Here is a 15,424-nt window from a genome sequence, read left to right on the forward strand (position 1 = left end):
AAATGAACATTTTCTACCAACCACTAAAGGTTACACCCCCATTACTATTCAATATATTCCTTGTGTATGTTTTAGTAAATAAACATAAATATGGATAATGAGCAAGTGACAGATAGGTAATTGTCTAGTGATACCTGTCGCATAGTACTTTCTATATTCCGCATACTTGTCACTATAAAACCTTTCGGACATGTCCTAAGGCCGTGTATACCAGACCGCATTGAGTAAACTGTAGACCTGGAACTTCACTTTACCTGATTTTACACTGGAAGCTGTTATGAAAATTCTGAATGCTGTATACATGATTTATCTGGGTGCTGTACACATTATACTGGTGCTATATACATGATTTATCTGGGTGCTGTACACATTATTCTGGTGCTATATACATTATTTATCTAGGTGCTGTATACATTATTCTGGTGCTATATACATTATTTATCTGGGTGCTGTACACATTATTCTGGTGCTACCGTAAATACATTATTTATCTGGGTGCTGTATACATTATTCTGGTGCTATATACATTATCTGGGTGCCGTATATATTATTCTTGTGCTATATACATTATTTATCTGGGTGCCGTATACATTATTCTGGTGCTATATACAATATTTATCTGGGCACTGTATACATTATTTATCTGAGGTCTATATGCATTATTTATCTAGGTGCTGTACACATTATTCTGGTGCTACCATATATACATTATCTTGGTGCCGTATACATTATTCTGGTGCTATATACATTATTTATCTGGGTGCTGTATACATTATTCTGGTGCTATATACATTATTTATCTGGGTGCTGTGCACATTATTCTGGTGCTATATACATTATTTATCTAGGCACTGCATACATTATTTGGGTGCCATATACATTACTTATCTGGACACTGCATAGATTTTTTCATCTGGGTGCTGTATAAATTATTTATCTGTTCGCTTATACCTTATATGGGTACTATATACATTATTTATCTGGGTGCTGTATACATTATTCTGGTGCTATATACATTATCTTGGTGCCGTATACATTATTCTGGTGCTATATACATTATTTATCTGGGTGCTGTGCACATTATTCTGGTGCTATATACATTATTTATCTGGGCACTGCATACATTATTTATCTGAGGTCTATATACATTATTTATCTGGGCACTGCATACATTATTTATCTGAGGTCTATATACATTATTTATCTGGGCACTGCATACATTATTTGCGTGCTATATACATTACTTATCTGGACACTGCATAGATTTTTTTATCTGGGTGCTGTATAAATTATTTATCTCTTCGCTTATACCTTATATGGGTACTATATACATTATTTATCTGTTCGCTTATACCTTATATGGGTACTATATACATTATTTATCTGGGTGCTGTATACATGATTCTGGTGCTATATACATTATCTTGGTGCCGTATACATTATTCTGGTGCTATATACATTATTTATCTGGGTGCTGTATACATTATTCTGGTGCTATATACATTATTTATCCGGGTGCTGTACACATTATTCTGGTGCTATATACATTACTTATCTGGGCACTGCATACATTATTTATCTGGGTGCTGTATACATTATTCTGGTGCTATATACATTATCTTGGTGCCGTATACATTATTCTGGTGCTATATACATTATTTATCTGGGTGCTGTATACATTATTCTGGTGCTATATACATTATTTATCCGGGTGCTGTACACATTATTCTGGTGCTATATACATTATTTATCTGGGCACTGCATACATTATTTATCTGGGTGTTGTATACATTATTCTGGTGCTATATACATTATTTATCTGGGTGCTGTACACATTATTCTGGTGCTATATACATGATTTATCTGGGTGCCGTATACATTATTCTGGTGCTATATACATTATTTATCTGGGTGCTGTATACATTATTCTGGTGCTATATACATTATTTATCTGGGCACTGTATACATTATTTGGGTGCTATATACATTACTTATCTGGACACTGCATAGATTTTTTTTATCTGGGCGCTGTATACATTATTTATCTGTTCGCTTGTACCTTATATGGGTACTGTATACATTATTTATCTGGGTGCTGTATACATTATGTATCTGTTCGCTTATACCTTATATGGGTACTATATACATTATTTATCTGGGTGCTGTATACATTATGTATCTGTTCGCTTATACCTTATATGGGTACTATATACATTATTTATCTGGGTGCTGTATACATTATGTATCTGTTCGCTTATACCTTATATGTGTACTATATACATTATTTATCTGGGTGCTGTATACATTATGTATCTGTTCGCTTATACCTTATATGGGTACTATATACATTATTTATCTTGGTGCTGTATACATTATTCTGGCGCTATATCCTTTTTTTTTATCTGGGCACTGCATACATTATTTATCTGGGTGCTATATGCATTATTTATCTGGGCTCTGTATGCATTATTTGGGTGCTATATACCTTACTTATCTGAACGTTGCAAACATTTCTTATCTGGGCACTGTATACATTATTTATCTGTTCGCTGATACCTCATCTGGGTGCTATCTGCATAATTTATCTGGGAGCTATATACATTATTTGGGTGTTGTATACATTATTTTTCTGGCCGCTGTATACATTATCTAGGTGCTATATGCATAATTTATCTGGATGCTGTATCCATTATTTGGGTTCTATATACATTATTTATCTGGGTGCTATATATGCTATTTGGGTGTTGTATACATTATTTATCTGAGCGCTATATTCATTATTTGCATTTTGTTTACATTATCAGGATGATGTGTTTATGGTTTATCTGGGCATTATGCTCATTATGTATGGTGATCCTGAATGTATGATTCATATTAGCATTCTATGGTGCTGTATATTGGTGCACTGTGTGGTACTGTTTATCTGTGCACTCTGTGGCATTATCTGGGCACTGTCCATATACTCTCTAGAACAGTGGTCTCCAAACTGTGAGCCTCCAGATGTTGCAAAACTACAACTTCTAGCATGCCCGGACAGCCAACGGCTGTCCGGGCATGCTGGGAGTTGTAGTTTTGCAACAGCTGGAGGCACACTGGTTGGGGAACACTGTCATAGGGACATGTCAAAAGTTTTTCTCGGTCGGGGTATGAATTCTTTTTATGCCACTGCCGCACCCTTCTCTTCCAACCCGCTCTACTGATTGGTCGGGGTCTGAACACTCACTGTGTGCGCAAGATCTCCCAGCACGTAGGGCTGACCCCCTAATACCGTACCAGTGTACCATGGGGCTAAAGAGCGCCCAAAGTGCTCATGGCTGCCTTTTCAAAATGGGTTATCACCCCCACCACAGTCCTCCAGAATAGGTAATGTCCAGAACCAGGTAAAGCAGGATACAGAGCGTAACAGCCTACGCATTTCTGATCAGAGGACCCTTAATCATCTTGCCATGATTAAAGTGGTACTCCTTTCGAATTATTATTTTTTTTTTAAATCAACTGGTGCCAGAAAGTTATACAGATTTGTAAATTACTTCTATTTAAAAAATCTTAATCCTTCCAGTACTAATCAGCTGCTGTATGCTCCACAGGAAGTTGTATTTCTTTCTGGAGTTCTTTTCAGTTTGACCACAGTGGTCTCTGCTGACACCTCTGTCAGTATCAGGAACTGTCCAGAGCAGTAGAGCTTTGCTATGGGGATTTTCTTTTGCTCCGGACAGTTCCTGAGACAGACAGGGGTGTCAGCAGAGAGCACTGTGGTCAGACTGAAAAGAACTCCAGAAAGAAATACAACTACATGTGGAGCATACAGCAGCTGATAAGTGCTGGTAGAATTAATATTTTTAAATAGTAGTAATTTACATATCTGTTTAACTTTCTGGCACCGGTTGATTTGATAAAAATGGTTTTCCACCGGAGTACCCCTTTAAGGGTCCTCTGACCTGAAACGCGTAGGCTGTTACGCTATGTACACTGCATTTTATTCTTAATAATGTTATATTTTTTGTAAGCGCAAACCCAGTGTAAACCCAGTGCTGGACATTGCCTGCTTTAAAGTATTTGCTTCTCGTGGAGGATGCGGATGGTGCCAGAAAGTTACACAGATTTGTAAATTACTTCTATTTAAAAATCCTAATCCTTCCAGTACTTATTAGCTGCTGTATGCTCCACAGGAAGTTGTGTAGTTGTTTCCAGTCTGACCACGGTGCTCTCTGCTGACACCTCTGTCCATGTCAGGAACTGTCCAGAGCAGGAGAGGTTTGCTATGGGGATTTTCTCCTGCTCTGGACAGTTCTTGACATGGACAGAGGTGTCAGCAGAAAGAACTGTGGTCAGACAGAAAATACATTAAAAAAGAAAAGAATTTCCTCTGGAGCATACAGCAGCTGATAAGTACTGGAAGGATTAAGATTAATTAATCTAAATATAATTAAATATAAATAATTTACAAATCTGCTTAACTTTCTGGCACCAGTTGATAAAAATAAAAAAAATCCCACCGGAGTACCCCTTTAAGGGAGGGGGCAGACAGTGGGCCTACCGAGGCTCCAGAGCGGGCCTTGTTCTGGGTTATTATTGTACTATACTGAGTGATTTGCTGTATTATAAAGATGACAATCCCAATAATATCTGTAACTGATCACTATACGACAAATCCGAGTGAATATGTCCTCAACACAATGGGGGAATTAGATTCTTTGCCGGTGTAAAAAAATCTCAACAATGTCCCTGAAGCCGGTCACAATGGGAAGTATTTTGTCATTCACTTTACCCTGAATGTTCAATGCAGCAAAATCAGTGTCACCCCCGCTAATCATGGCGGCATTCACCGGGCCGGCGGTGCAGACGCTTTAGAGAGAAATTGAATCCTTTAGTAAAGTATTTCGCTCGATTAAAGAGGCTGGAGAGCAGAGGGAACAAAAGCTCCTCCATAGGGATCATGTATAATGTCAGCAGGGTCCTCAAGAGTGGAGCGGAGAGACCATAGAGACAAAGGACTGACAAGGCCGCTCTATAGAGGAATGGAGGATTCTATAAAAAAAGATATAGGTCTGAATACAGACACCAGACCTGACCCCCTAAATAAATACAGACACCAGACCTGACCCCCTAAATAAATAGACACCAGACCTGACCTCCTAAATAAATACAGACTTCAGACCTGACCTCCTAAATAAATACAGACTTCAGACCTGACCCCCTAAATAAATACAGACACCAGACCTGACCCCCTAAATAAATACAGACTTCAGACCTGACCCCCTAAATAAATACAGACACCAGACCTGACCCCCTAAATAAATAGACACCAGACCTGACCTCCTAAATAAATACAGACTTCAGACCTGACCTCCTAAATAAATTCAGACTTCAGACCTGACCCCCTAAATAAATACAGACTTCAGACCTGACCCCCTAAATAAATACAGACTTCAGACCTGACCCCCTAAATAAATACAGACTTCAGACCTGACCCCCCAAATAAATACAGACTTCAGACCTGACCCCCTAAATAAATACAGACTTCAGACCTGACCCCCTAAATAAATACAGACTTCAGACCTGACCCCCTAAATAAATACAGACACCAGACCTGACCCCCTAAATAAATACAGACACCAGACCTGACCCCCTAAATAAATACAGACCTCAGAGCTGACTCCTAAATACAGACCTCAGACTTTACCCCTAAAATAAAACTGACCTTAGACCTGACACCCTAAATAAATACAGACACCAGATCTGACCCCTAAATACAGACCTGAGACCTGACATCTTAAAGGGGTATTTTGCCCCTAGATATCTTATCCCTTATCCAAAGGATAGGGGATAAGATGTCTGATCACAGGGGTCCCACCGCTGGGGACCACTGCGATCTCCCTGCTGCACCCAGCATTCGTTTAGCGTGTCGGGGGCAGTGCCGGAGGCTCGTGAAGTCATGGGCACGCCCCCTCAATGCAAGTATATGGGAGGGGGAGTGACAGCTGCCACGCCCCCTCCCATGGACTTGCATTGAGGGGGCATGGCCATGACATCACGAGCCTCTGCCCGCATCGCCAGCCATACGGCACGGAGCGAAGTTTGCTCGATGCACCGATCATCTGGAGTGCCGCAGCTGAGACTGGCGGGGGTCCCCATGATCAGACATCTTATCCACTGTCCTTTGGATAGGGGATAAGATGTCTAGGGGTGGAGAACCTCTGTAAGAAAAGCTCACCTCAAACCTGACCCCCCTAAAATACTACAGGCACCAGACCTGACTCCCTAAATGAATACTGACCTCACACATGACCCCTTGAAAGAAAATTTACCTCAGACCTGACCCCCTAAACCAATACCAACACCAGATCTGACCACCCTTAATACAGACCTGAAATCCTAAAAAGAAGCTGACCTCAGACCGGACCCCCTAAATAAATACAAACTCCAGAATTGACCCTGATAAAAGAATACAGACCTCACCCCCTAAAAGAAAACTCATATTAGACCTGATGTCTAAATTCATAACTTAGACTTTTCCTCTATATAAATACAGACCGGAGACCGGGCCTTCTTAATACAGACTTGAGACCTGACTCTTTAAAAGAATATTGACCTCAGACCTGACCCCATAAATAAATACAAACACCAGACCTGACCCCTTAAATTCATAACTCAGACTGGGCCCCATAAATAAAAACAGACACCAGACCCCCTTAATTCATAACTCAGACTAGGCTCCATAAATAAATATGGACACCAGACCTGACCACCAAAAAATACAGACACCAGACCTCTGGACTAGTTTTGTTTTCTTGGCTTACAAGACCCCTACACTTTATTTTAGTCATTAGTTTAGCTATCTCTAAGTGGCTATTATATGGGGTCAGATGGGTTCTAGGTTCAAGGGATTGGGGGGGGGGGGGGGGACAAAACCAACCTTAAAGGGGTACTCCGCCCCTAGACATCTTATCCCCTATCCAAAGGATGGGGAATAAGATTTCTGATCACGGGGGTCATGCCGGGGGGGACTCTCGCAATCTCCCTGCTGTACCCTGCGTTAGTTTAGAGCGTCGGGTGCAGCGCCAGAGGCTCGTGACATCATGGCCATGCTCCGCTCGTTATGTCATGGCCACGCCCCCTCAATGCAAGTCTATGGGAGGGGGCGTGACTTGCATTGAGGGGGCATGGCCGTGAAGGCACAAGCAGGGGCGTGGCCGTGACAGCACAAGCCTCCGCCTCACATCATCCAGCATGGAGCAAAGTTCACTCTGTGCATCGGTGCAGGACATAGGGGATAAGATGTCTCGGGGCGGAGTACCCCTTTAATCCTGAAATATTGGAAATTAACTTTAATAAGCATATTTGTTATTCATGAAATCCATTTATTTGCATATAATTAGAGTACTTTTTCCCATAATGCCTTGTTGTTCTTTTTTTCCGCTCCCAGCCTTTACCACTGTTGTATTATTCAGGCTCCGTATGTGACACCTCGACTCTCGGAGATTACTCCCCCCGCTGACAGTCGCCGGAGCGTCTTCTCCTTGTTATTTAGTGCCTGCAAACATCCCAGTCGCTCTCTGTTAGCTTTACAAGTTCCCCATCCTGTTCATTTGTATTACGCGCCCATTAAAAACCAACGCTAACACTCCCCTAGGGTCAGCTCCATTTTGCTTTTTACCAGACAGTAATTGTTTCCGACTAAACTGAGATTGTCTTTCTCTCTCTGTCTCCTTCTCGCCTGCAGGTGATACTAATTCTGACAAAGCTGTACGATTACAACCTGGGAAGCATCACCGAGAGCTCTCTTTGGAGGTACGTGCATAGAGCCGGCGCCTAATCGTCCTGATACTTAAACGCCGATTCGGTGGCTGAGGTCTTTCTACTTGGCGTAATTGGACATGTGGGATATTTGATGACAGTCGTCCCCCGGGCTATACTCATTGTCTCTTCTCATATGTAGTTGTACGTTTTCAATGGGTTCATACGGCATTGAAATCATTCGTAACCAGAGACACCGGTCTTGTCTCATTCTCTCAGTCTGTAGCCTCTTGATATGGCACCGGATACAAATGTTCTCGCCTCAAAATCCAGACGCCATGTCATTTTTAGGTCCACCTAAAAATAGAGGAGAAAAAAAGAGACCAACGGAGGCGCCTCGTGTGTTACCGTGTTTCTCCAAAAATAAGACCGGGTCTTATATTAATTTTAGTCCCAAAAACACACTAGGGCTTATTTTCAGGGTAGGGCTTATTTATTTATGGGGGGCTGCAGGAGTGTGGAGGATGGGGGGCTGTGGGAGGATACGGGTCTGCGGGCATTACTGGCAGCCGTGGTCCGCCAATTGATTACCCCTGGCCTAGGTCTTATTTTCGGGGTAGGGCTTATTTTCGGGGGGAAATGGCACCACTAAACCCTTTTGTGGAGTGAAATAAGGCAGTTACCGGGCACAAATTGCCCTCAGGTCATGGCCGCTCACCTTGAACGAATAGAAAATTTGCATATCAACCCAGCAATGTGGGTTACCACTATGAAGAGGAACTGTTGCTATGCCCGGGTTCCAGGAGAAGGAATAATCCAATCCTGATGAGAGGCAATGTAGGAGGAAGAAAATAACCCTTGTGGTGGCGCTGTTGTTTCCAGTAAGAAGTAAAAGCCAAACCAGGGATAATATCAAACACTGGAGTGGTTTATTGAGGAGTATAAAAACAATAGAAATGTGGATGACGTGTTTTGCGGGAGCCACCCCCTTCCTTGGATCAGTATATTACTGATCTGAGGAAGGGGGTGGCTCCCCTGAAACACGTCATCCAAATTTGTATTGTTTTTATACTCCTCAATAAACCACTCCAGTGTTTGATATTATCCCTGGTTTGGCTTTTACTTCTTACTGGAAACAACAGCGCCACCACAAGGGTTATTTTCTTCCTCCTACATTGATTTTTAAGTCCAGGACACTATAATATATCTAATAAACATCCGACTCCATTGCTGTCCTTTAGGGTAGGGTCACTAGTGTCATATTTTGCTGCAATGTCAATGGGTAGTAAAATCAGCTGTAGAAAATATGCAGCAAAATATGACACATATCACAGAAATAGAATAATGCTGTATGTTCCTCACTAGGTCATGCAGATTCTTTACTTGTCTTTTTATGTATCTAGCTTCTGTATTTGGCTCAGAAATCCCTCTGTTCTGCTGCTCACTCATTCTGACATCCACTGCTCAGGGGGGGGGTGTTCAAGGCAAGCACTGAGTCCACCCTCACTCAGCATGCATTCATTTCCTCCCTGAGTCTGCTGTGCTGTGCTGGGTCTCATCATTCAATCACTGCAGGCTGATTTTTAACCCCTCTGTGTTTTCATGCCCCATGCACCAGTCTGATAGGACAGGAGTGAGCACAGAGGAACGGTAGTCCCACCTTAACTTCCTGGACTTTGTCCTTGTCTGTGCTCCAGCTGAGACAAAGATGATGCTGCAGATGGACAGGATTATGTTCTGAATGGTATGGGGACATCTCGCTGGACTAATATTCATCATTTGAATCAAAACTTTAGACAAGTGTGGACAACATTTCAAAAGTTAATTTAAAGGGGTACTCCGCTCCTAGACATCTTATTCCCTATCCAAAGGATAGGGGATAAGATGTCTGATCGCGGTGGGGGTGCGCCAACCACGCACCCTCAATGCAAAGCTATGGGAGGGGGCATAGCGACAGCCATGCCCCCTCCCATAGACCTGCATTGAAGGGGCATGACGTCACGCAGGGACATGGATGCAACGTCACAACACCACCGCCCGCTCCAACCGAATGCTGGGGCAGCGGAGTACACCTTTAAATGACAGTAATGTGTATCTCTAAAGAAGCTTGGGGTATGCTTGTATTTTAATCAACAGTCCATAGAAAGTTTAAATCCACAGGACGTGTTTTTGCCGATCCATGACAGGTTAATAACAGGGGTGTAACTATAAAGAGGACAGAGTGCTTAAGAGGGTCCCTGTCAGGGACCGACCAGGTGACAGGGAGAATGAGCCATAAACTGACCCTAAAACCACTCTCCCTGCCTACTTGCCCATCCACCCTAAATAGTGGATCGACAACTGGGTGCCGGTCCCTCCCTGAGCTGAAGTGCAGGGGCCTTAAAAACCACATACTAATAAACAGTCGGTAACAAACCAGAAACATAAAAGGAACATAGAACTCTATAACAAATTAAGTTCAGAGGACACAGATCAGTGAGCAGCACAGGGGACACTATAGACCAATGGTAAAGCACAGAGGAAAACACTAGCTAAGTGATCATGTACTCTATGATCAGTGCATGTACAAAAACTCCAAAGATCTGAATAAAGAACTAATAAACATATAGAGTTCAAAACACCAGACAGGAAAACGGATGAGTCTAAACAGACTACAGGAACAGACAGGAATATAGCATAATCCCCCAGAACCTCCAGTAGACACAAAGTCCCCATGGACCGGTAACAGGAATCTATCGCTAAACAGGAATAATGGCAATCCCTCAGAAATCCTCCAGTAGACACGGAGTTCCCATGGATAGTTAAAAGGGATCCCTACTTACAACTCAGAAAACAGATACAACAGGATATAATTATAGAACACTGTTCACACTGAACACAAGACTGGAATAATCACAATCCCTCAGAAAACCTTTAGTAGACATGGAGTCCCCATGGATAGGTAACAGGGATGCCTCGTTACAACTCAGAAAACAGAACACCTCAGAACACCTCCAGTAGACACAGGAATAACAATACCCTCTGAGTCCCCATGTACCGGTAACAGGGATTCCTAGATACACAGCATATAATTATAGAACACTGTTCACACTGAACACAAGACAAAAACAATTGCAATCATTCAGAACACCTCCAGTAGACACAGGAATGTCAATACCCTGTCTCCATGGACAGGTAACAGGGATAACTAGTTACAGAAACACAGAAAATGGATATAAGAGAAAACACAATGTGAACCGATACATAGCAGAAAGGACATACACATCCTAAAACTGACTATACAAACACAGATTTAAATATACTAAGAGCATGCTATCTAACCATGGGTAAAAGCCCAGAAAATATCAAAGATATTAAAAGCTCAAACAAGGAATGTTTCACCAAAGGCTCCACAGCACCATGTTCAGCATGTTAGCAGTAAGACATGAGGAAGTCCATATGTAAATCACCAGCCCAGAGGCTAGACAGAGCTTATCCTATATAGGCACACCCTAAGAGCTATTGGATAGAAAGCCAAAGGCTTTAACTGTTCTTTGACCGGGGAACGTAAAACTGTTCACACACAACCAAATACTATAGCTGTGTGTGAACACAGACCATGATAGACATGTCAGCCCCAAGGCCCATCTGCCCCACAAGAAACCAGTATTATCAATGGCACATGGGGGCCCTGTTGCAGATTTTGCAAGGGGGCCCAGAAGCTACAAGTTAGGCTTCTGGTTGACAACATCTATGAACGATGAAAAAAAAAGAATCGGCTCACCTGCTCAACGAGCTGCCTGCATCTTGTCCACACGGACATCACCTCGACTAGGTGTGTAAACAGAACAAACCAACAAGAGAAGGTCCTGCCAAGACGTATGTGAAAAATATAGCATTTATTGAAGACCATAATAGAATTTGCTAAAAAGTACAGTACAAAACGCTGTGTAGCCCCCTAACCCTGACACGTTTCCGGTGCTCAAGCTGCACCCTCACTCATCAGAGTGTGGGTGCGAAGGAGTTTTATGCTCCAAGAGAAAGAGTTGACCCAGCTTTAGGAGTCACTACAGGAATGCGTTCTCATAATGTGAATAAGGTCTATGCAGAAAACACTGCCCACATAGAGATAAGAGGAAACCAAAAGACATAGGCCCTGATAAGTGGAGTGTAGTTTTCTTTGTGGGTTTTAAAGGGGTACTCTGGGGAAAAACAATTTTTTTCCATATCAACTGGCTCCAGAAAGTAAAACAGATTTGTCAGTTACTTCTATTAAAAAAATATTAATCTTACCAGTACTTATCAGCTGCTGAAGTTGAGTTGTTCTTTTCTGTCTGACCTCAGTGCTCTCTGCTGACACTTCTGTCTGTCTCAGGAACTGTCCAGAGCAGGAGATGTTTACTATGGAGATTTGCTCCTATTCTTGACAGTTGCTGAGACAGACAGAGGTGTCAGCAGAGAGCACTGTGGTCAGATAGAAAAGAACAACTCAACTTCAGCAGCTGATAAGTACTGGTAGGATTGAAATTTTTTTATATAAATAATTTACAAATCTGTTTAACTTTCTGGAGCCAGTTGATATCAATTTTTTTTACTGGAGTACCCCTTTAATTCCCTACAATTTTTTCCCATGGTATTTACTAAGGTTTCCCTACATTTTGCACTTTTCCCTACATTTTGCCTTTTTTTTTTTCTTACACATGCTCTGATCTGTCAGTCTTTTCTCAGCTCAAATCCACTACAGTTTCTGTGGAAACCTTAGTAAATATGTTGTTTTTTTGTGAAAATGTCGGGGACACCCCCCTTTTCATTGACCACACCCTGTTTTATGACAGCCACACCCCTTTTTCAGGTTTTCTCAGTAAAATGGACAGTTAGTCAGGTATTTTTTTTTTTTTTTTTTTTTTTTTTCAATTCTGGCATAAATTCTGGGCCTTTTTAAGGTTTTCTCAGAAAAATGGAGAGTTGGTTGGGTTTTTGATTTTTTTGGGAGCAAACTCTGGCGCAGACAGATTCTGGTGCACAACTTGACGAAATATGTCGGGTTTACAAAAGTAAATCAGGGCCACTATTGTAAACCTGACCTGTTTTGTCGGGTTGTGCGCCAGAATCTGTCTGCGCCATAATTTGCTTCCAAAAAAATCAAAAACCCAACCAACTCTCCATTTTACTAAGAAAACCTTAAAAAAAGGGGGGGGTCACCTAAAAGAGGGCATGTCCCCAAACATTTTCAAAAATTCTCAACATATTTACTAAGGTTTCAGCAGAAAATGTGGCGTATTTGTGCTCTAGAAAACCCTACAGCTCAGAGCATGTGTAAAAAAAAAAACATAGGGAAAAGTGCAAATTGTAGGGAAATCTGTTAGGAAAAAAAAAAAAAAATACATTCCATTCTTAGTAAATCCGGGTATGGAATATAGGCAATATATGATTAAAAAAAATACGACGCCAATGCAACCACGAAATTTACAAATGTAAAAATGAAGAAATAATAAATGGAATAATTAAATATTGATATTTAGACATTACACCGTATTCGTAATATATACACATGATGAAATAAACGTCACTAGAGAAGACCATGCGGTATTGACAAGGAGCAAAAATCCCCATATATACAGAAAAATGCAAATATACGTGAATGAGAACCTTTATGCGATGAATTAATAATGAAACGTAAATTCGTTGCGAGAATTGATGGACAGAGTTTTTCGGATTTTTACTCTTGATACTCGATTCTCTACGGGGCTTAATTGCCGCAATGTATTTATGTTTATTATTAATTCATTATATAAAGGTTCTCATTCACATACAATAAACTTCATTTAGTTTTGTTTTTCTTTATATATGGGGATTTTTGCTCTTTGTCAATATCGCTTGTTCCTCTCTAGTGACGTTTATTTAATCCTGTATATATTATGAATACGGTCTAATCTGTAAATATGGAGATTTTCTTATTCCATGATTTTGCATTGGTAAATCTCGTGGTTGTTTGTGTCTTATTTATCTCATATTGCCTATATTCCATATTTTATGTCTTTTGGTTTCCTTTTATCTCTATGTGTTTTCTGTATAGACCTTATTCACATTATGAGAGCGTTTTCCTCACCTGTAGTGACTCCTGGTCGCCCCTCTTGGAGCATGAAACTCCTTCTCGCCCCCACACACTGATGCCCATGACTAAGGGTGCAACTTAAAGGGGTACTCCGCTACTCAGCGTTTGGAACGAACTGTTCTGAATGCTGGAGCCAAGAGCTTGTGATGTCACAGCCCCGCCCCCTCATGACATCACACCCCGCCCCCTCAATGCAAGTCTATGGGAGGGGGCGTGGCCCCCTCCCATAGACTTGCATTGAGGGGGCAGGGCATGACGTCACGAGGGGGCAGGTCTATGACGTCACTAGAGCACAGTCTGTTCCAAACGCTGAGCGGCGGAGTACCCTTTCAAGCATCGAAAATGCATTTGTTTTAGGGGGGTTTGTATTGCACTTTTTTTTTTTTTTCCCTTTAAATCAACTGGTGCCAGAAAGTTAAACAGATTTGTAAATTACTTCTATTAAAAAAAATCTTAATCCTTCCAGTACTTATTAGCTGCTGAATACCACAGAGGAAATTATTTTCTTTTTGGAACACAGTGCTCTCTGCTGACATCGCGAGCACAGTGCTCTCTGCTGACATCTCTGTCCATTTTAGGAACTGTCCAGAGCAGCATATGTTTTCTATGGTGATTTTTCTCCTACTCTGGACAGTTCCTAAAATGGACAGAGATGTCAGCAGAGAGCACTGTGCTCGTGATGTCAGCAGAGAGCTCTGTGTTCCAAAAAGAATTTCCTCTGTAGTATTCAGCAGCTAATAAGTACTGGAAGGATTAAGATTTTTTTAATAGAAGTAATTACGTAGATTAAAAAAAAAATTGTTTTCCACCGGAGTACCCCTTTAAGTCACTGGCAATTTCATAGCTACAGGATGTGCACCACAATTTTGGAGTGCTGGCCTTCTCCCTAATTTTGAACATCAATAGGGGTTATCTTGCATTTTTATAAAATGTATATCCTTCTGGGGGCAGATTAGAAAGAAAACCTATACTTACCTATCCCTGGTCCCCTCAGCTCCTGATCAGCTCTGTCCGATACCTAATCTTTTGTCTTCTTCCTGCTTCCTATACAAAAGCTTACAGGACTTACTGGCTCAGCCAATCACTGGCTGAGACAAGACACAGCTGTGGCCAGTGTTTGACTGACCCGGCAGGTCCTGTAGATGGAGACAAACAGAAGCTGCGGAGGATCAGGGATTGGTAAGTATAGCTTTTCTTTCTATTTTTTCCCTACCCTCAGTAGGATATGATTCTAGCAAAACACTGGATAATGACTTTAACTCTATGGCCGTTTGAAAAGACTTGGAGCTCGGTACTCCTTGGACTAAGACCTCCTAAAAAGACTTATCATGATAATTCTCAGTACTGAATCTAAAAACAAAACGATGGGGAGAAGTATCTTTCTGGTGACTATTCCATGAAGCCCAGGATGTGAAGACTGCAGTGATGGTTCTGGACCTTCTGGAAGTTTCTGCTGACAGGATCTTTGGAGCTCAGCCAGAGTGACCATAGGGTTCCTGATCACCTTTTATACCAAGTCTCTTCTCCCCCCCCCCCCCCATTACTTAGTTTGGTGGGGGAGCAGCTCTTGGAAGAGTCCAGGTTGTTCCTTCT

General features: G+C 41.6%; 1 protein-coding gene across 4 annotated transcripts in view; it reads left to right on the plus strand.

Moving 5' to 3' along the window:
- SORCS1 (sortilin related VPS10 domain containing receptor 1) overlaps positions 1-15,424 on the plus strand; it is a 762,471-nt gene that overhangs the window by 254,698 nt on the left and 492,349 nt on the right. For all 4 annotated transcript variants that reach the window (XM_056530949.1, XM_056530951.1, XM_056530952.1 and 1 more), the window contains exon 2: positions 7,724-7,791. In XM_056530949.1, the coding sequence (XP_056386924.1) occupies positions 7,724-7,791 (68 nt within the window). The remainder of the gene's footprint in view (positions 1-7,723; positions 7,792-15,424) is intronic.

Source organism: Hyla sarda, chromosome 7 (genome assembly GCF_029499605.1).
Source record: "Hyla sarda isolate aHylSar1 chromosome 7, aHylSar1.hap1, whole genome shotgun sequence".
NCBI lineage: Eukaryota > Metazoa > Chordata > Amphibia > Anura > Hylidae > Hyla > Hyla sarda.